The 21,297-nt window shown below is 45.5% G+C and overlaps 2 protein-coding genes across 2 annotated transcripts in view; one reads left to right on the top strand and one right to left on the bottom strand.

Moving 5' to 3' along the window:
- The window catches only part of OTOP2 (otopetrin 2), a 43,358-nt gene that overhangs the window by 10,164 nt on the left and 11,897 nt on the right, over positions 1 to 21,297 (top strand). The gene's annotated exons all lie outside the window — the stretch shown is intronic.
- On the bottom strand, positions 4,571 to 20,512 carry USH1G (USH1 protein network component sans). The gene is made up of 3 exons (XM_060271854.1): positions 20,257 to 20,512; positions 7,913 to 9,223; positions 4,571 to 6,672 (listed from the first exon to the last, which is right to left on the bottom strand). The coding sequence occupies exons 1-2, from the start codon at positions 20,418 to 20,420 to the stop codon at positions 7,987 to 7,989; spliced, it is 1,401 nt and encodes a 466-aa protein (XP_060127837.1). The 5' UTR covers positions 20,421 to 20,512; the 3' UTR covers positions 4,571 to 6,672; positions 7,913 to 7,986.

The following is a 21,297-nucleotide window of genomic DNA, read 5'->3' as shown; positions in this document are numbered from 1 at the left end:
GAAACTAAAATTCTGATTTGGTTCAATTTCTTCCATCTTACTCCAGAGCAAATCACATGTATGCAGTGTGATTTAAAGCATGCGGTGTTCCCCCCAAATAATCCTGGGAACTGTAGTTTGTTAAGAAAGATGAGAACTGCAGCTCCGTGAGGAGTACACAACTTCTACCAAGATTCTTTGGATGGAGCCATGTGCTTTAAATGTATGGTTTGCATACGAGACAATTGTACAAGCTAACCTGCTGTGTACATTGAGAGAGATAATATCTTGCCTTTATGGTCAGGAAATAGAATTAAACTTTATTGCCATTGTGCAGCTACGAAAGGAGACTTATCTGGAAAGAGCTTGAAATCAAGAGTACTGTTTTCTCAAACAAGATACCAGGTAGTTAAGTAGTTTCCCAGAAAAAACAATGTGTTTAGAAACCAGCCTGGTATTTTATTTCCTGGTGTTGTCGTTTTAACTGTTTTAACCTTCATAGTCAGCATGCCATACAGTTGCATATTCTGGTGGCTGGAGAAAGGGATTTGGATTTGAGTAGACCCAGGTGGTAGTCTTGGGTAACCCTCACCCATGAAATAAGAACAAAGAGAGAGGGGGGATTGTAAAGTAGATTGGCTGGTGTCATATGTAGAAGTCATATTTTTAAATCCATGGGACGACTTTACCAAGGCGACAAAAGGTCTATATAGAAATGGTGAAGAAGGAATAGGAAGTTTTGCCTGTAGGAAAGGACAGTTGTTTTATCGATGTTATGAAAGGAACCAATTAAAGGCCACTCACAGTCTGAAGCAGTTTCTGCCTTGGAGGCAAAATACTTAAGTGTGTTGGAAAGGGGTGCAACCTCTACTGGCCTTTGTGCTGGTTTCACAAGCTGCCTCTCCACAATGCATTTGCTACAGCCATAAATATTGGGCATGCAAATCAGCACGTGTGGTGGTGGCCCTGCCTGGCTGACCTACCGGCTGTGCTTCCTTTCAGCAGCAGCCAATGAGCCTGTTTCGGCATGTGAGTGTCACCAAGGCAAAGCAGAACACCAGCCCCAAGATTCCTCTGTTCTTGCATATACAGTATTGTCTCCAGCTAGGATTAGGACAACAATAGCTCTCTGACCTTCCGCCTGTTTTCCTTCAAAAGCTAACCCTGCAAAGCCTTCATCACAAAATACTTGCATCACCTATGTCCCGATTCCCCAAAGGCTCTCTCCTTCCAGGAGGGCCCTGCTATGTAGAATAATCTCTTTAACAAAATGAAAGCTACTTGGCCAACTATTTTATCTAATGAAGCCAGACCTCTGTGGCAGGTTTGACCAGTTAAGCAGGCCCTATTTTCCAGACCCCAGCCTTAAATTAAAATTTAAAAAAATCATGAGCCTGGGAAGTATCCGAAGGGGACAACCAGACCAATCCCTTCCCTAAAAAAATTCCAATTCCCATTAGCCCAGCCAGTATAGCTGAAGGTCAGGAATAATGAGAATTGTAGTCCAGCAACTTCATCAATGGCTGAACAAGTTTCAAGTGAAGGCACTCTGCAACGCCTTGCAAGGGCTGGCCCCTCTTGCCCTGGTTTTGCCTTTCCCAACTAGACACCTTCCAGATTCTTTGGACTACAGGACCCATCATTCCTAACCATGGGCCATGCAGGCTTCTGGTTAATGGGAGTTGTAGCCTAATAACACTGGGAAGGTACCAGGTTGGGGAAGGCTGTCTAATCTTTTTCTTTTGAGGAAGGAGAACAGGGGCATTTGCATTGCAAAGGGGTTACAGCCTTATCTTTGAACGAAAAGAAAAAGGATATACAGTGGTACCTCTGGTTACGAACTTAATTCATTCCGGAGGTCCGTTCTTAACCTGAAACCATTCTTAACCTGAGGTACCACTTTAGCTACTGGGGCGTCCCGCTGCCGCCGCACCGCTGCCGTGTGATTTCTGTTCTCATCCTGAGGTAAAGTTTTTAACCCGAGGTACAACTTCCAGGTTAGCGGAGTCTGTAACCCAAAGTGTTTGTAACCCAAAGTGTTTGCAACCCGAGGTACCACTGTACTGTGCTTGAGGACAGCTGGAGACCCTAGGAAAGTAGCATAAAACAATTTTAAAATCACGTTGTAAAATGAGTGTTTCTCAGAACCAGTGGACTGCACCTGCATATCTTTAAACTTGGAATACATGGTCAATTTGTCCTCTTCATCTCTCCCTGTATCATGTGAAATGGACGATTACCAATGGGCCACCAGTGTTGAAGCAACTCAATAGCAGAACTGCCGTTCTTGCAGAGCTGCTCAAAATTCTGCAGCAATGTCTGCCGCCCCCTTAGCTGGCAGGGTTTGACTCACAGAAGCAAACGCACATGTGCGCACACACACACACACACACCTCCAGAGGTTTCCAAATGCTGCCTGCAATGGGCGCAGCTTCTTTTTGCCTCACACCCCCTCCTTATGCTAGCCTGTCAGTTAAGATCTCAAATGCTTCCACTTCTGAAGACACTCCTGCTAAGTAACTGCTAAGTATTGGTTTCACTCCATTTTGCATTGTATGGGCTGAGAAAGGGGAGGGAATAACAAATGTCAATCATTGTGTCATGAAACAAATCCTGAGATGGAGCAAAGAGGTTGTCAGGGACAGAAGGCTATAAGGTCTGAGTTTTGCAAAAGGTCACCCTGTTAAGGGCTGTCCGCACAGTCTGGGAAATCTAAGAACTGTATACTTTTGCCCCAAAAGAAAGGTTAATGTGAGGAATACTGTTCCAATCCAAAAATTCAAACACATATATTTAGGCTTTAGGCTGTACCGAGAAATCCCTTCTCCTTCCCCTGCAGACATCAAACCCCACAAAATATGGTTTAATGAGGTGCTTTTAAGGAATTTGGATCCCATATATATATATATCATTGTACCTTCACACATAGGTTACACTTCCAAATATTAAGGCACTGCCTTTTTAAGAGGCCTAACAGGATTCGTGTCATTTATGTAGTAGAAATAAAATTGATAAAGCTTTAAGTCAGGGCGCCCTCTTTTCTTTTGCTGCAGGCAGCAAAATGTCTTAGATTGTGTTTTTATACATCCACCATGCTCTGCTTTTATATCTCTTGAGGAATGGATATTTAGCCCAGTGTCGAACAATATCTGAAGGGCACCGCGTTGACTACCCATGCTCTAGTCAGTCCTATGGATTTACTTCCAAGTAGGCATGCATGGGATTGCACTGTATATCTTCCAGATCAGCAACAAGAAAAAAGTCACATCTGTCAGAAAGGAAGGTACTGTAGATTCCAGTTAATTCCTTTATCAGCATTCTCCATACGGAGAGAAGGGAGAGATGCCCTGGAGCATACAAAACGCCTTCATGTTTAATTTGCAAGTTCTGAAAACACCCCAAATGGCTGGCACTCCCATTGCATCTCTTTCGTAAGTACCACCCCCAGTCACACCGAAAGAGCACGCCTAGGCTGCTGGCCGGCCTAGAGATAGAAAGCATGACAGGGCGTGCTGTTACACTTGTCAGACATTTCTGGCGATTCTTTTCCAGCAGAGGGTGCAATCACACTACCATTTCTATAGTTAACGGGGAGTGGTTTAGGAGCAAACAAGGTTAAAACCAGGACTCCACTACTGAGAGCTATTTCAAGACCGACTGGCTATGCTACTGGTCTGGTGGTGTGGAAAAAGAGAGAGACACGCACAAGACGACTGCAGTTGTGAGTGTTCACTCACTGTGTTATATGTTTACATAGAATAGTCACAGACTCTGCAGATTATATTTCTTTGTGGACATTTGGTCCCATAGCCTACATTTTATTTCCTGGGTGGAAAGCCCAATTCCTATTATCATTTGTTAAAGAGTTCTACTGATGTGGCTTCACAAGTTGTCATTTGGGGGACACTGATCTGCCACGCAGTGCCTTGTACCAATAAGCGTCCCAATTCACCAGCTGTTATGTTCTGGGAACATGCTCAGCTGCAGTGTCACACCTTCCTTAACCATGGTGTGTGTGGCCACCTCACCCCAGATGCTCACCAGTCTGCAAAGGCACAAGGCAAGAACAGCTGGACTGCAACCCAAACGTTAGAGAAACAAGCCAGGGTTTGTTTGGTCATCAATGGGGCAACTCAGCATTTGTTCAGCAAACCATGGTTTAGCATCAGCTGCAAACTGGGCCAATGTCAAAGCTGTCACAAGGCTGTTTGCTGGGTTCCCAGTATTGAGCATACACTTCTGGAAAACGGACCTTAACCTCTGTGAAATGACCCACAGTGAGATTATATGGGTGAGCAAGGATTCAACTTCCTTGCCTTCATTGCATAGCAATGAAACTCAAGATTAGCTGAATACTGGGACCTGCACAACACTATGCAAGTTCTGGTGATCACTACATTTTTGCTGTCTGCAACAAATCAAATCCACCATCTAGATGCACCTTGTGTCTGTGAGAATCAGCATTTCAGGAAGCTGCAGCTGCTGGAATCTCTTGCTTTCTTCAGCAGTGTTGTGCTCAGTCTGTGAATGCATCCCAGAGCACCTATTGATCCATCTGAGTAGAGCTACTACCTATGAGAAATGGGGCTTCATGCCAGGCTCAAAGCGCCTGGAGTGAGTGATGCATGGTCTCTCTGGCTTGGAAACAGAGCAGGAATGGAGTCAGTGGGCTTCATTTTGGCCAAAACCTGGAATTCCTGGGATCTGGCTGTACTAAAATAGTGCCCTTGTTCTAGTCCCAAATGATGCAATTTGCATTTAAAATAAACCTGCAGAAACATACCTAGAAGCAGCCTCCTCTTCTCAATTATAATCGTGAAAGACAAACTACGCCAGGTTCTTTATTAAAAATATTGTAATCAGGCAGTGGCAGGGAATAGTATGCACATGGTATAATAAATAAGCAGTAAACAACAGTGTCCTTTTACAGGTTGGATATACATACATACATACATACATACATGGAATATAAAACATATCAAACATTCAAAGAAGATAGGAGAAGTACTGTAAATGCAAAAACATTTACCAAACTGCAGCCCAATTCTATGCATATTTACTCAGAAACGAGTCCCTGTTGGATTGTAAAATTGACTTCTGCTCATGCAATAGGGCTTCACCTTCTTCTCCCTCTCCCAGCCCTCTTCACACCTCAGAATTTGTGTTCTGGGTGGTGCGGACTCCCCATCCAGAGCAAAATTTGGGTGTTCACTTGAGAGAGAGAGAAGGAAGCAATGAAGGCCCATTGTGCAAGAGGAAGTTTGCACAACATTGGATTCCGCCCACTGATGTTCAGTCAGGCTTACCTCCAAGTACACTTAAGATTGCAGCTTGAAAGATATACACCGTAGATATGATCGGGCACAAGAGAGTCATGTAAAGTGGAGAAAGGGAAACAGTTTCTCTCCATGATCTCAAACCACACAACACTTGCTCCAGAGAAATCCTACTGAATAAAAGTAGGCTTGAGAATTGCAACCAAGTTTAGGTTGTTTGTTTAATGGCTAATATAAACAAAGAGCTTGGCTAAAATTCAGTTTACCACAGTTTAAATTTGCCCAGTATTGGTCCTTTGGATTCAAACCACATGCTAATGTGATCAGATGCTTTTAACTGCTCTCAAATGACAGTGGCACAGGGGCGGCGGCTGTGGGCAGGATTCCTGCATTCCTAGGGGGTTGGACTAGATGACCCTCTACAATTCTGTGAGTGGAGGGACCCTATGTTTACACATGGCAATAGGCTGTCCAGTGCTGAAAGGTCTGCCCCTATATTTTGTCAGTGGAGTTTTCTTCACTAGTCCCATTGGTATGGCTTAGCTTGTTTTACCTTTAGTTAAAACATTGCAACAAAGCCTTTGCAAAACTGAAGAAGAAGCATCACCAGGAGAAGTTCTATAACATAGACCAGCCCATCCATTAGCAAAAATATAAACCTTGTGGGGAAAAGAGGCTTGAGACAGTGTGTGTGTTTGTGTGTGTGTTCGTTCCAGTCACAGTAAGTGAAAGCAGCAGGAGAAACAGACAAGGCAGGCATAAAAAATAAACTAATTCCACCCATGTCTATTTCCATACATTTGCCTCCCACTCCAAGTCATGCAGTCAGAACCGTGCAAAGGTAGAGCAATTTCCCTAGTGTTCTCAGAACAGGAAATGCAGGTGAGCTCAACTCACCCCTAAGATTTGCTTTGAAGCATGGTGGCTTCACAATGTGATAGCCAAAGTTACAATACTGGTGGGATTCCACTGACATTGCAAATCTTGGTGGTGGTAATCACAGAGTTGTGAAGGTATGGTTCAAATGAAGCTCCTTCATCTGTCGCTGTTCATATAGGATAGGCCTGGAAAACCTGTGGCAGGGGAAAGTGTTCGATAACAGCTGGAGCGCCACAGGCCCTGTAAGTCCTGTTGGACTTGATGGGGCTTACTTCTGAGTAGACATGTATAAGACTGCATGGTTAGATTAGTGTCGTGCAACCCATGTCCCCAAAATGCTCTTAAGCAAGAGGCTGTTCTCTGGCAAAAGTCTGCAGGCAGGAAAGCAGAGAAAGGAAGCTGAGCGGTGGTTAGAATTGGGCCTTTTATTATGGCGTTCATTATTTCCCACTGTTAGGATCACTGGGAGATGTTTTCTGGCAACTTAGAACTGGGGTTTTGTTTTTCTGTTCATTTCTTGTTCCTTAAAAACAGCTATCTGCAACGGAGAAAAGAAATTTTGTTAACGTAAAAGGACATTAAGGTACAATTAGCGAGCTTTGCAAGGCTACGGAGTCATCACTGATACAAAAGCATGAAGCCACAAAAATATTACCGGTATCTGCGAGAAGCCCACTGTAAATCTAGCATTCCACCAAAAGTTTCTCAAAGCTGCCTAGGAGATTGCAGTTCCTGTCCTCCATTCTTTGCAACCAGTAAAGATGCATACTTAAATCTTCAGACCTGTTTTACAAATAACCACTTGAGGCTAGGAATAAGAATGGGATAACAGGCTTGCGGTTTACCAAGAAGTGGCACAGGGTTTTTTTAATGCCAACACTATGATTAATTGAAGGCTCCCATGATGCCACCTAAGAAATATATTATCAGACGGCAGCCACTGATTAAGTAGTCGAGTGGATGGGAGCCTGTTTACAAAGCCAGATCTATCTTTTCTTCAGGCCGACCACCTGAATACTATTTTTGCCTTTTAAGGGATGGTGGGGGGACTCTGGCCTTCCAGATACTGACTCCCATGAGCCTCAGCCAGCATAACCAGTGTACAAGAATTATAGGAGCTGTAGCATCTGAAGGGCTGTGAGTTTCTCATGCCTGCTTTAAAGCTACCAACAAGCCCGGCAAGCTGTTGGGCAGGTAGAATAGTGAGGGGTTATGGGCCAGTAAGCAACAGCCAAAGGGAAGTCTCCCCACCAACACACTCCTTTAGCAACATCTGCAACATCCTGCAATGCAACATCTGAAGCAGCAGGAGGGGGCTCTGCCAGTACTGTGCTTGTGAGTTTGCCGATCAGATGGCCTGAGCCCAAAACTCCATAATAAGACCTGTCCTGTAAGGGTATGGAGTAGCCCAAGATCTGTCCCTAGAAGCTCAGCTTTTGTCTGGCTGTTTAGCCAAGAATGCTTAAAATGGCTTCCAGTGGCTTTAATGGCAGCACTTTAGTGTTGATTTCACTGGGTAAAAATTATATTGATACCAACACTACCTTAATCTAGGTAGCAAAAAGAATCTGATTTTAAGACATTACCTCAAGGCAACTTGTGTACCCAGCTTGCAAATATTGAAACATTTGTATAAATTCTTTTTTTTTGTCAGTCAAGTCAAGTTCTTTCTGTTGGCAATTTTCTGCCGTACGCTACGCAGACATTCTCCTAGCACCCTGATCTATCGGAGAATTCCTGTTATTCAAATACATAATATGAATGTACGTAAGAAGTACCATTCTATGCTATGCGCATCATGCTGAAGACCAGTGTGTATTCCATGAGTGTGAAAGGAAGGGGCTCAATTGCTTTACAGCTCAGTGTCTTCTATGACATCAGGGTTCTCCATAGTCTGTCTCCTCCTCTTGACAGCATCCAGCATCTTTTTCCGGGGCCCCAGTGGAATGTTGATGCTTTTCAGATCATTGTCCGAACACAGCGTAAGAGCTTCTAGGTCAATCTTCTCCTTCTTGAGGATTGAAATGAACTCAGACATATGCAAGGAAGCCAGAAAGGTCTCCAGGGGGCTCGTCTCAGGCTCGATATCATCATCCAGGCCCAGCTCCACCTCATCCCACGGCAGCTCCTCCACATTCCTCTCCTGCAGGCTGTTGGCACTGCCGATGCTGTCATTGAGACTTGGCGAGCGCTGCAGGCGGTTGTGAAGTTTAACACCCATCCTGTCCTCTCCCAGCATGCTGGGGTCATCCTGGCCAATCCCAAACAGTCCGCTACTGACATAGTTCCTCCGGAAAACCATCGTGCCAAGTCCAGGTCGATTGAATAAAGAGTCGTGACCAGAATCGGTGCTGACCTCAGAATGGGCCGAGTCCATGTGCAAACCTGGGTCACTTATGGCACGGGAGACAGTATCTTCGTCTGTCATAAACATGTCCCTAACGTTGCGCCGGGTCCAGTCCTTTGGGCTAACATAGGTGCCTTGTTTCACAAACATGACGTCGTTGCCCAGCTGCAAACCAGACAAGGACCTCACACTTTTCCTCCCATCCTCATAGATTTTGAAGGTTCCATCCACTTGCTTCTTTTTCTCCAGCTTCTTCTGGATTTTGGTCTTGCCCTTGGCTGTGCCGTGTATGGTGGCCTGAGAATATGGCAAGGAAGTCATCATAGACATGTGCTGGAACCTCCTGCTCAGAGTGCTGCTGGAGTAACTAGAAAAACTCATCGTGTCCGAGTGGTCAGACATTTCCTTCTTGTAGCGCTTCTCCATCCTCTCATGGTGCTTCTTCTGCAACTTTACACAGTCCTTAATCCGCTTCTCTGCGTCCTTGAAGGCCTTGTCCTTCAGCTTGCTCACCAGCTTGGGGTTGAGGCCACTCTGCTTGGCAGCAATGGAGTCCAAATAACGCACACACTCCATGTGGCCTTTCATGGCTGCCATGTCCAGCGGAGTGTGGTAGTCATTGTCCAAACACCAGATGTTGGCCCCAAAAGACACCAGGAAGGAGAGGCAATTGAGATGACCATTGGCTGCTGACAGATGAAGAGGCGTGTTCCCCCAGATATCACATTTGTCTGGGTCACCCCTAAAATGCAGGAAACAAATAAGTTAGTGATCAAGGAAGCCTGTATACCTAATGAGTAGATAGTTACAGGTTGGTAGCCATGTTGGTCTGCCGTAGTCAAAACAACTAATGAGTAGATGCTGCTTAGGACTTGTGAAATGTATCAAATCAGTTTACACATTCTTATTCTGGTGCTTACCTTACCTGTGGCCCTCGTGTTACTCAATCACAGTAATTCTGGAGCATTTTTTGGAGGAGGAAATCCACGAAAGCAGAATTATACCCAATAAACTTCCCTTCATCTCCTGTCAACAGATCTCTTTCTACAATGCATTATTGGCCTTTTTAAAAGCTTAGCTTCAGACCTGCTGTGCTTGTTCAGTCTTCTTATTTTCCTCAGAGTAAAAGAGGGTATATTTGAAGTTTGGGGATGGCAAAAGTGGCAAGCAGCACTGATACTGAAGTATGATATTGTGCACTCTCTCGGCCTTTTTTGTGTGGGCATGAGGTGAAATGAATCCCTGTTTTTCAACTGCACTAGAGGTATTGCACAAATTAGAGCAGCTCCTCCCTACCCACTCATGCCTGCTCAAACGCCCTTGGTTATCTTCTCCAGAAATCCAGGACAAGTTAGCCAGGAGCACATTTCAAGAGGGAGCAAAGGTTAGCCCACCTCCAGAACCACAGTTTTCGCTAGCACCGAGCTTGTAGTCAGGCCACACCTTTGCTCCTTTCCCCAGCAAAGACGGCACAATGTGAGGCTAGTATAATCAGGCACACTATAAGCCAGGCTAGTATGCAAACCAAGACTCAGTCCTGCAAAAGTAATACCGGACAACATTTTGTTATTTTATTTTATGTCCTGCCTTTCCCTCAAGGTACTCCCGCTGTCATGCATGTCCCCTGCACCGCCAACTTTATCGTCAGTAAGACCAAGGAGACCTAGGTTGAAATTCCCACTCACCCTTAACCTACCCAGGTGACCTTGAGCCAATCATACTGCCTCTTAGGGCTTATGCACACTTTTGCCCCACTATTTCCAGGCACAGGCCAGCACTTGAAATCTCTGTGTGGTATTTTTGCCCCAGAGCTTTCCCTGCAAAAAACCCTGCTCTTTAGCATAGCTGCCAAGTCTCCCGCTGAAAAATGCTGGATCAGCAGCGGCGCCGGAAGTCGCTTCTACGCATGTCCGGACATGCGTAGAAGCGACTTTCGGTGCCGCGCTACCCATGTCTGAGCACTGGAAATCGGGCGGTGCCAGGACCCAAAATGGAGTCTCCCTAGCAGGTAGGATATCCGGGGGATTTACGGGATTTTTCCCAATCCGGGCTACCATCGGGAAACGGTTTAAAATTTGGGGGTTTCCCGTGAAAAACAGGAGACTTTGCAGCTATGCTCTTTAGTGCTCAATCAGCACAACTGTCAATACTGGGTTTTCATATGGAAAACTCTGGGGCAAAGAAAAACAGTCCTTGGATACAGAGTTTCAATGGATAAGCCTTGGTTATGTTGGGTTTTATTATATATATATATATATAGTTATCAGTTCTGATGTTTTATTTATTGTTCATGACTATTTTTGTTACATTGCAGTTAAGTTTCTTTCGTGTTGTAAGCTGCCGAGCGTGGCTTGAACTGTGGAAAGGTGGCAAACAAATAAAACTACGTACGCATGCATCCCACCTCACGAGGTTGTTGTGACACTTAAAATGGAAGGGAAAGGAGTACCCTGCACACTGCCTTTTCCCGTTAATATTTATTTACATTTTTATGGCTGCCCATCAGTACATTTCTCTAGTCCACTTGCAAAACATGTATGCTGCCTTGCTCTCTTTGGAGGAAAGGCAGCATACAAATATAATAAATAAAGCCGGGTGTTGTTGTTGTTGTTTTGAGTAGTGCATGTTAACAACATAGGCAAAAGCAGAAGACACGTTTTTAAAAAGCAGTGTTGCTTAGTGGCGTGCCTTCTCCCTATTTCAATGAGATGCTGGAGTGACCGATACAAGATTTCTAAGCCACCCAACTCCAGAGAAGCTCTCTGTTGCATTTCCCACATAGAGCGAAACCTATCTAACCAGCCAGGCCCAGCAAGCAGCGACAGGCGGTGGGAGGATGAAGCTGTCTGGCAGCAGAATGCTGGAACAGGTTCCCTTTTGCTTTGTGGCCCTGGGTAAATGAGTATCATCCAGGAGCTGGCAACAGGTTCGCTGCGACTCCTTCGCCAGCCTGCCCTCATCCCTTCACCTTGATACTGGCCTATCGGTAGTGGGGAACTCAGGGAAAAGATGAATATTTGATGAATTGCAAGAGGGGTGAATTATTGATGGAGATTGCTTAAAGAGACACAGAAACTGTAATTGCTGGAGCCGGCTGTGAGCTCAGGGCGTGTGCAGCATTGTTTATGTTTGTTCTGAATGAACACATGTGCATTGGAATTGGGCGTGGAGGCTTGCAAGCAGCCGGAAAAGCGGAATCGGACCCTATTGTTTTCTCCCTGCAAGCGAGAAATGTCGCTTGTTTCCCAATAAAGCAATCTATTTCACAAAGCAGTATCGGGTACAGGTCCAGGGCAGGAAAATGCAGCTATAACAAAGATTCTTGTTGCCAATGCAGGCAAGTTCACCACGTTCTCATCAGAATGTCCCAGCTTGGCGGGGCTGAGGGGAAAGTGGGTGACGGTTGCTTCTCACATAACCTTTGGTTGGAATGTGAATTCACCAAAGCTTAGCGACCAAAACATTAAGCAAAACGTTTAGATCTACTTCACACCCAGCATTTTTTCACTGCCCTGACCTAGAACTTGACCTAAGAATCCTGCTAGAGTAGGCCAATGGGCCACCTAGCTGCCAATGGCATTCTGTCCCCACAGTGGCCAACCAGACACGTATGGGAAACAAGCAAGCAGGACCCGGTCACGAGGGTACCCCCATTGCTTCCTGTGACCATGGAAGCAGAGCATAGCCATCATGGCTAGTAGACATTAATAGCCTTATCTTCCATGAATTTTTTCCAGTCCTTTCAAGTTGGGAGCTGTGAAGTACAATGCAACTGTTCCTCGCACCGCATTGTACTGCAGCCCCTCTTTATTGAAAATCGCAATACAAATCTAACCGCTAAACCATAGAGTATCAGGGCTGGAAAGAAGCACCATGCCTCATATTGTCCTCTCTTACATTTACCCACTTGCTTACCCAGCCCAAGACATGTTAGGGCCTGAAGCAGGAAAAATCCCAGTGGAACCTACGCCCCCCCCCCAAATAGTGGCTAGTGTCACGACACAGCTGACAGCTTGTTGCTCTTTAAATTGTATTTTGAAATCTAGTGCCCAATGTGACCTGCCTCCTCCTGCTAAAAGGTAGGCCTCAGTTTGGATAGCACTTCTGCCGCTGCCGGATGATTTCTTGAGGCAGGTTGTAAGGGATTGGTTGGTTTGTTCATTCTTCAATCTGGGCCTCTTCAAGGAAAATCAGTGAAGAGTCTTGTGGAGCCTTGAAAGATTAACCATATTTTTATAGCAGGCATCCCCAAACTTTGGCCCTCCAGATGTTTTGGACTACAATTTCCATCTTCCCCGACCACTGGTCCTGTTAACTAGGGATCATGGGAGTTGTAGGCCAAAATATCTGGAGGGCCACAGTTTGGGGGTGCCTGTTTTATAGCATAAGCTTAAAACTACCACCACCACCACCACTACTACTAAATAGGATGTTTAGTCTTTAAGTTACCACAATACTCTCTTTTTTTGGTTGCAACAGACTCGCATAGCTACCCCTCTGGAAGTTTGTTTCAATGAAAATAACTTATTGGAGAGGCAATGTTTGAGAAGGGTCTTTAGATTAAAATGGTAAGGTGTGGATTAGTACTCGAGGCAGATGGGGGGTGCTGGCAGCTCCAGGCAGGGCATTAGGTAGAGTGGGGACCGCCTCAGGGGGCAGCCCTTGAGTGTTCCTCTTGAGCACACATCCCTTCTGCCATTCCTTCCTGTTGCCACACTGCTTGTCCTGCATGCTACTGTGGCCTGATACCTCAGATACAGTGGAGAAAGCTGTTGCAACCCCAGTGTTGATATCAGATTCCACTGCCATTCCAATTGGTTTCTGCGCTTGGAATGTGGAGGGACGCCATCTTGTCTGCCTCAGGCAGCAAGACGACTTGAGCCAGCCCTGGCTCCGGAATTGCTTGATTCCCACACTGGAAGGGCTCTCATGCTGCAAACAGACTCCACGACTAGGTCAAGTTTCAGTGCCATGTGCCAGATTGGTGTGCTTTCCATTCTGCTCCAGCGTAGGATTTCTGCAACCTCACTGCACGGCCGCCTCCTCTGTCTGGTATGATGTGAAGTGCTTCAGCAACACGGCTGGACACCATCATCATGTGGGACAGGGTGCGTGAGCAGGACTACAGGGAACGCAAGAGACCAAGTAGCCATGTGATGCAGGGGAGAGGAAGAGGCCTGCCCAAAACCTCCTTCCCACTTGACTGATACCAGATCATCCTCTATGGGAAATTCGGCAATCCCTGCTAACAACATCCAGGCAGGAAAAACATAATTAGGTGCAATGACTGACGGCAGTTACAAAAACACCAGAAGCAGGAGTCAGCAAGAACCAGGAACCAAGGGGAAATCCCTTTGCTAGGTGGAACATTTCCCGGCTGGCACTGGGGGAAGTGCATGGGAAGGGGTAAGGTTGCAGCAAGCTCCAATTAATGTGAGCCCAAGCTTAATCACAGTTAATAATAATCTGATTGGCTGCAATGTTTGCTTAATTGTGACATATTGCCACTTCCTAGCTTCAAAGCACTTGCAGCGCTTCCCTTAAAAAAAAAAAGTGCCACCAAAATACCCTATAGATAACTGTTTCTCAAAGAGTGGGCCGGGACCCACCAGTGGGCCTTGGGACGCTTTCAGGTGGGCCTTAATGCCACAGTCTGCCCACTGCCCCTTCCTCACTTGCCTTCCCTGCTCCTTGGCCATGACATACCCTTTTGGATGGACCAATGGCAGTACCAGCCAACTGCTTACATGGTGAGAAACCATGGCTGGAGACGGGGGGGGGGGGGAGAGGAGAGGAGAGGAGGAAAGAAATGCCCCTCCCCTCCTCTGAGAAGAAAGGACCAGGGAAGGTGATGGAGGAAATTAGAAAGTCAGACAAAAGGTGGTTGTTGTTGTTGTTGCTGCTGCTGCTAGCAGTAGTAATGAACAAACTGGGACTAGTATATCTGGAGGGGACTCTGACTGGGGTGTTTTGTTTTTTAGGGGGGGGTGGTTGCTCTTGTTTTTCTGCATCCTTATATTCGATTTTGTTGTGATTCATGTGGGAATTGTTCGGTTTCGGTTTTGTATTTTTTAATGTTTTATTTATTGTTTATAACTACTTTCGATATGTTGTAGGTAGGTTTTTTTTTTCTGTTTTAAGCTGCCCCAAGAATAGTTTGAACTGTGGAAGAGCAGCGTACAAATAAAATTAGGTATGTACGTATGGACCACTTTTTTAAAAAAAAATAAGAAAAGTTGTCGGTACTGACCATGAAGTTGTTACAGCAGGTGCCACACTTTTAACATTTGGGGCGAAAGGAGGTGCCCAGAAAAAAAAGCACTGTATGTATTTATGAATAGAAATGAAGAAAGCTGTTTTACATGAAAGGACCTGGTGAAATGGCATTTGGGTCCAAGTTTAGTGTGAAAGAAAGGGAGGAGATGGGCAGGAGATGGGCAAAAATACTTTTGAGAGGCATGCGGAGTTGGGATGATAAAAATATAAAAGAAAAGAAAAATAAGTTCTCTAGTTAGGCTGAGGTACACCATACCTCCAGAGCAAATATCTGTAGTAAGTAGAGCTATGGAACTCCTTGACGCAAGGAAATTGCTGTGGCAAAGAAGTAGGCCATTTCAAAAGATGGAGTAGGTGTAAGTAGAAAGTGATGTCAGCAACGGCGAGCTGCTTCTGTTGAAGTCTGCATCCATCTGCCACCATTTTGTGATGGGTGTGCTTCAGTAATTTTCGCCTGTTCCAAATGGGTCCTAGGGAGCAGGTAGTTTGAGAATGCCTGCTTTTGTTAACCCAACAAGTGGCCTACATTGAGCAGCCGCTTTTTATCTTCTGTAAACCTCAGCCCCATCCGTTTGTTGCCACATATAGTGATGCAACAGCTATAAATCAGGCCCTCACTATTTGCATACATAGTATTTATGAGTAATCACAAATATTTAGGATTGCCATTTTTTGTCGCCATGGCTTCCATGCCTTAAAGAGACACGTGATAGGCAGAAATGCTAAGGTTGTAGCTTTTCCCAGCCTTGTGATGCTGTCGTGACAGGGTAAAAAGGCCTTTGTTGAATTTCTGCTCCTTCCTGACACTTTTGAATGTATGGGATCACAGCATCTAAATGTAAAATAAATACAGAAAAGGATGCTACAACTACATTAAAGGGAACCACTGAGTTCTATTGAAGTGTCTGTACAGATCACTGGGCCACCGTGGATTTTATTTTTATCTGCTCTAGCCAGCACATTCACTCGCATCCAACACATTTTTGGAACTTTGTAAACAAAAAACAAATGTCTAACATTCTGTGCTCATCTATCTCCTTGCACGGCTGGCTTCTCATGAACTGCCTTCCTAGAACAGGCCAAAATCTGAGAGGGAGGGGAACGTAACAGGGTAGTATTTGGAAACATGTAATCTTTAAGTGGGGAGTAAGTGTCTATCTGTATCCTCCACTGTGGGGATTTTTTTCAGTGGGCAGAAGTTAGCAAGGCTGAGTATAAAGGCTCAAGTGTCTTTACAACATCTGGTAAACTGAATCTCACCCCCCTTTCACTCCTTTCTGTATGTCTACAATCCTCACAATCACTACTCAGTAATTAAAAATATTGCCTTGCAAATTACTGATGTCCTGACTTCGAAGAGAATTAACTCAGATTCTGGGCAAGGATCAATTATTGCCATGAGTTGCCAGACAGGGAAATGATCTTGGCAGTGGCGTCTGTCTAACTTTTTAAAAGACTTCTGCCTCTTTTGCCCTAGAAGGCGATATAAAAATGTCAAATTAAATTTATAATTGGTGTAGACTGGCTCAAGCAAGGCGGCTTATATTATTTTCCCTGCTGCCTGTTTAAGGCAGGAAAAAGCACCAACAAGTGTGCCTAGCTGGAGAATGGAAGGATGGGAGAGTGTAGCATGCATGCATGGCAAGTATACAGGATAAATATGAAGAGGCAGGGGAGAGAAGCTGTGAGATTGTGCAAAATGTGGGGTGGAGGAAGGGTACAATGGAAGGAAGACAGCAGATTGCAAAACGACCTTGTTGTGTGTGTTAAGCCACTAATGTGAAAACATTCTATATCAGGGATGGGGAACTTTTATACAAGGCTGGCAGGCCGGCCACCTGCCACTCAACTGGTGTCACTATGGCAACAGGCGTTGCTGGGTTTTGGAGTCCCAGATCCGTCAAAACTTCCAGAACTGTTTGAAAGCCTTTTGCTGTTTCCCTCCCCACTTACTTTGGATTAGCACCAGCTGAAGGTTATGCCCTGCCTAGATCAGGTCACCCAGGTGGAGTTCAATGCATTTGTACTCCAGAGCCTGCCTCATGGTGTTTGCTTCCTGTGAGGAAGTGCGGGATCAAGCTGAAGCCATGAATTCAAATCCAGAGCAGGAAGTATAGCTAAGATCAGGGTCTCTCTGCATCCTGCAATCTGAACTGCATACTGCATTTGGTCTACAACAGAATTATGAAAAGAGAGCATCTCCGGCCTTCACCCAGGAATAAAACAAACAGGGGGGAACGACACATTTTTTAAATGAGTGTGTTGTTGCCAAAGTAGCACACTGCCACTTGGAGAGAAGGCAACTTCACTGCCACCTCATCTCATGAAACCCTTCATTGTGAAGCCCAGCTCATCATAAGCTGGCTCATCTCCCATCTTGGGCACTGCTGCTGATGAGCTTGTCAAAAACTCACACTAAAGAGCAATTGTCTCTCTCGGAGGATGTGGCACCAAATGCCAACTTGCCTCCCTTTCCCCAACCATCACATTGATTGTGTTCCTTTCCCTCATTAGTGCACAGCCAGGAGGATGAAAGAGGCCTTTTGTCTGACTAATGAACAGGGCAGATCTACCACCAAATCTTTCTGTCTTCCCCACAATCCTGCCTTCACCCAGTGCCGGTGCTGCACAAAATACAAACATGGTGTTTCTGCAGAGCTGCGCACACAGACAAACCCCTCCTGTGTGACAGTAGTATTGCCTCATTGTTCCCTACGTTGTACATTGAGAGGATAAAGTGGTGCATGCAGCTGATATAAGATTTGGGAGTGAGGCCTATGATCATAGCCTCCATATTCACCAGATACAGTGGTACCTCGCAAGACGAATGCCCTGCAAGACGAATTTTTCGCAAGACGAATGTGTCTTGCGATCTGATGGTGACTCGCAAGACGAATTCGTTTTGCGAAAAATTCGTCTTGCGAATCGCGGTTTCCCATAGGAATGCATTGAAATTTAATGCGTTCCTATGGGCAAAAAAAGAAATTTCAATGCATTCCTATGGGAAACCACGATTCGCAAGATGAATTTTTCACAAAACGAATTGACTCGCGGAACAAATTAAATTAGTCTTGCGAGGCACCACTGTATCCGTTTTGGAAAAGCTTAGGGAAGCAGTCCAGACAGCAATTTATCCTCCAGTCTAGCACACCAAAGCACATTCAGCCACTGATTACTGGTGCATAAATGACTGCAGGAATTACAGTACAGTAGTTGCAATTGTGTAAAAGTATTTGTCCAACAGGAGACCTAAATGACTGGAGCTCATAATCTTCTACAACAGAGTTAAGTTCCCTTTCTATTTCTGCTTGGCAGCTAGGCAGCTGTGCCAATACAGGATATGTTATTGTCGTTAATTGGGGGACGGGGGGGGGGGAATAGTGACATTGCAGATGCATGTAAACTTTCCCAGTCAATACTGAGCATCAATAATTTTGCTTCTCTGAGCGCAGCAAGGCCTCCTCCCTCCCTCTTGCAAATTCCGTGCTGTTTTAATTAAGCGCCAGGGTATATTTCTTCTATCTCTGACAAACTGTGGCCAATGATGAAAGCACCTTTTAAAGAGCCAGCCTCATCTGTCTTTTCCTAATAACATTCATCACTAAAAGGGCATGAGCATTCCTCTCTACTATATCCTCCCCACTGACAGCAAGCACATAGTATTTTCAGTTCATTAAACACTAGCTGAGCTGCAAGGAAGATGCTCATCTGGGAACCATCTATATTCCAGTCCAAATGTATCATCAGGTACCTTTCTGCAGAAATTCACATTTAAGCCCCTTTGGGGGTGCCAGAATTGTATGGAACTGCAGCCAACAATGAAAAATTAGGGGAATGCAGCTTACCCATCAGATAATAATGAGAGCAGTTATATTAAGTGTGAGGAGAAACATATAAAAATGTGTGCATTAGCAATCATGATAATCAAAAAGCCTCAATGTAAGGCAAGTCAGTGGAATGACTTGTCCTTTGCTTTCTGTGCGAAAGCTGAGATTTCAAAAGACAGTTTGAAAGGGATGCACATTGTGCTTTGGCCCAAAAGATTATAGGCCCCTGTGCTTCTCCTGCACACTGGAGCTATCTGAGAGCTGCTTGGACACTTCAGCAATTAAGCAGTATATGAATACCTTAAATAAATAAATACTTTGAATTTCTAATAGTCCAGCAACACCTGCCTAAGCAAATTTGGTAAACCTCATACAGTACTGTACTAGCTATGGTCCTGGTCAACTGATCTATGCTGGAGCTCTGCACTGACTGGCCTCAGGTGAACTTCCATTCCTATGCCTCAGTTCATTTGGGGAATGGGAACAACAGCACACCAATCTTGATTTGTGAACAGTGGTGGCTGAAATGAGGACACTTTAGATTATTTGTTCACCACAGAACTACCACAGAACTCATAGCCTTCATCCAATAGATGGAGCTGCCTTTGCACAATGCGCATCTTCAATAGATAACCAAAACACTTGTTTTCAAGTTGTAAAAGTTCAGCTTTTCTGGGACACAGAGATTATGCCCTGCCTTCAGGCAGCATAATCTAGGAAGAGGATCGAATTATCCTGATCCCTCTCTGCCTCTCAGATTCTTCCTCTTGCAGCTTCTATACCGTCAGGGATTGTGATGCAGAAGATAAGAGCATAGGTCTGACCTGTGTTTTAGCACACTTATTTTGCAGGCCTCCTCCATCCTTCTCAGCACACTGTCTTTTGGAGGGGGTGCGTAGATAACGAATTCGCTCTTCAAACTATAATAAAAGCGTCAATACATCCCCATCAATGCCTCAGGAGCCAGAGTTGGCTCGAAAAACAAATCGCTTTGGGGAGAGAGGGGTGTCGAGAGATCTCCTCCACCCAACTCCCACATCTAATAGGTTTGGTAGGTTTTTGTAGTGCCTCGAAATGCACACGAAACCTAGAGGTAATAGAAATGTGAGTGCATGGAGGAAGCAATGCTTTAAAAAAACCACTTTCATGTCTCTTTAAAACTATTGACACACATAACAGGAGAAGGTTAGCAACCCCTGCCTTCGCCAGATAAAACAAGAGAACGGGGCTAGAGTTGCCAGCCAGGCACAAAACATCTTAACCAACATTGAGAAAACACTGTGCTGCGGTCCGTCCATTCATGATATTTTTAATGGTGAAATCTGCAGGGGAGGGAGACCAATCCAGGACATTCACAGGCAGTGAAATAGACAATGGTTAAAAGATGGGATAAGGTGATGGGGGAGGGATTTTTCTTGCCCACTGACCCAACACCACAGCTGTACCGAGTCAAAAGCTCCTCTGCTTTCCCAACATGTCCATGTGGGAAATTCAGACTCGCACAGATTTACACATCCCCCCCCCCAAGGGTGGAGAAACAAGCAAGCTCAATCCACCTGCCTGGCTTCCATTCCCTGCAAGGCTGTGTGGCCTGCCAAGGGAAAGAGCCGTGGACTTTTCGCTGAGCCCTGCATCACAGCAAAGTCAAAACAGGGCAGAAGGCAGGACTTACCCTCTGCTAACTATCAGCCTTAACGCATCCAAGTTGCCATGGTAGGCGGCCCATAGGGTTGGGGTCATGCCATCCTCATCGAGCGAGTTGAGGTCCTTCTTGGTGGCTTCCTTCAGCAGGTCGAGGTAGCCATCCCTGGCTGCCCGGTGGTAGTGGTCGTTCATGGTGCAGCTTTATTCCCTGGCCGCTTCATTGGGAAGGGCGAGAGGGGATAGTAAGAGGACGGGCATGGAGGCTGAGTGGAGAGAGTTCCAGGAAAGCAGCTGGCTGAGAAAAGAGAGGAGGAGGAGGAGGAGGAGGGAGCTTTGTTACTTGGACACCTGAGAATCCCTGACCAGTGAGGGGAGGAACTCCTCATATTGAATGCATGAGATTAGTTTCTGTGGATTCCCCTGGGTCCTAAGGATTCCTTGCCTCTCCCTGGTGTGCACTTCACCTTAGCAAACCCCTTGCAGAAGACACTCATTCTGTCCCCTTCCTAGCAGCAAAATGGGCTGGTAACACTGGGGAATTCTCTGCTCAGCTGTTGCCTTAATAGCTAAGTTCTTGCTTAAAGGGACTTAAAACTTTTTGCCTGCTACCTGCTATCCTGAGACATTCGCCCCCCCCCCTTCAAATCTGAGATAACCGTGGTGTTGTTGTTTTGAAAGGAAGTTTCTGGGAGGGGTAGTTGCCACATACAAAAATCCACTTTTGAAAAGGCTTCCCTCCACAATTTCTACTCAGCCGAGAACTCTGTGTAAAGCAGCAAAGCCGCTGCCTTTTAACCAGTTAGACCCTTGCACCATCTAGCTCAGTATTGTTTGCACTGACTGGCAGCTGTCCAGGCCTTCAGGCAGGGGGTCTCTCCCAGTCCTACCTGGGAGGGGTGGGCAATAGCCCTGGGAGCTTCTGCATGAAAAACACCACCGGCTGTGCTATGGCACTTCTTCCAGTGTTTACCCAAGTGAGAAGGCTCAATTTCAGAGTAGCAGTAGCCGTCTTCCAGGAATGTTCTTCAGAATTGCTTTATGCCTGTTTACTACGCAGTGTGTGCCCACA

This window comes from Zootoca vivipara, chromosome 2 (assembly GCF_963506605.1).
Source record: "Zootoca vivipara chromosome 2, rZooViv1.1, whole genome shotgun sequence".
NCBI classification, from domain to species: domain Eukaryota; kingdom Metazoa; phylum Chordata; class Lepidosauria; order Squamata; family Lacertidae; genus Zootoca; species Zootoca vivipara.
Note: the sequence above shows the minus strand (reverse complement) of the source record. Positions and strands in the feature narration are given on the sequence as shown.

Coding starts and splice junctions, on each gene's coding strand:
- USH1G (XM_060271854.1), bottom strand. CDS start 20,420: ATGAACGACCACTACCACCGGGCAGCCAGGGATGGCTACCTCGACCTG. Junction 9,224..20,256: donor AGGCTGATAGTTAGCAGAGG/GTAAGTCCTGCC, acceptor CCTGCATTTTAG/GGGTGACCCAGACAAATGTG.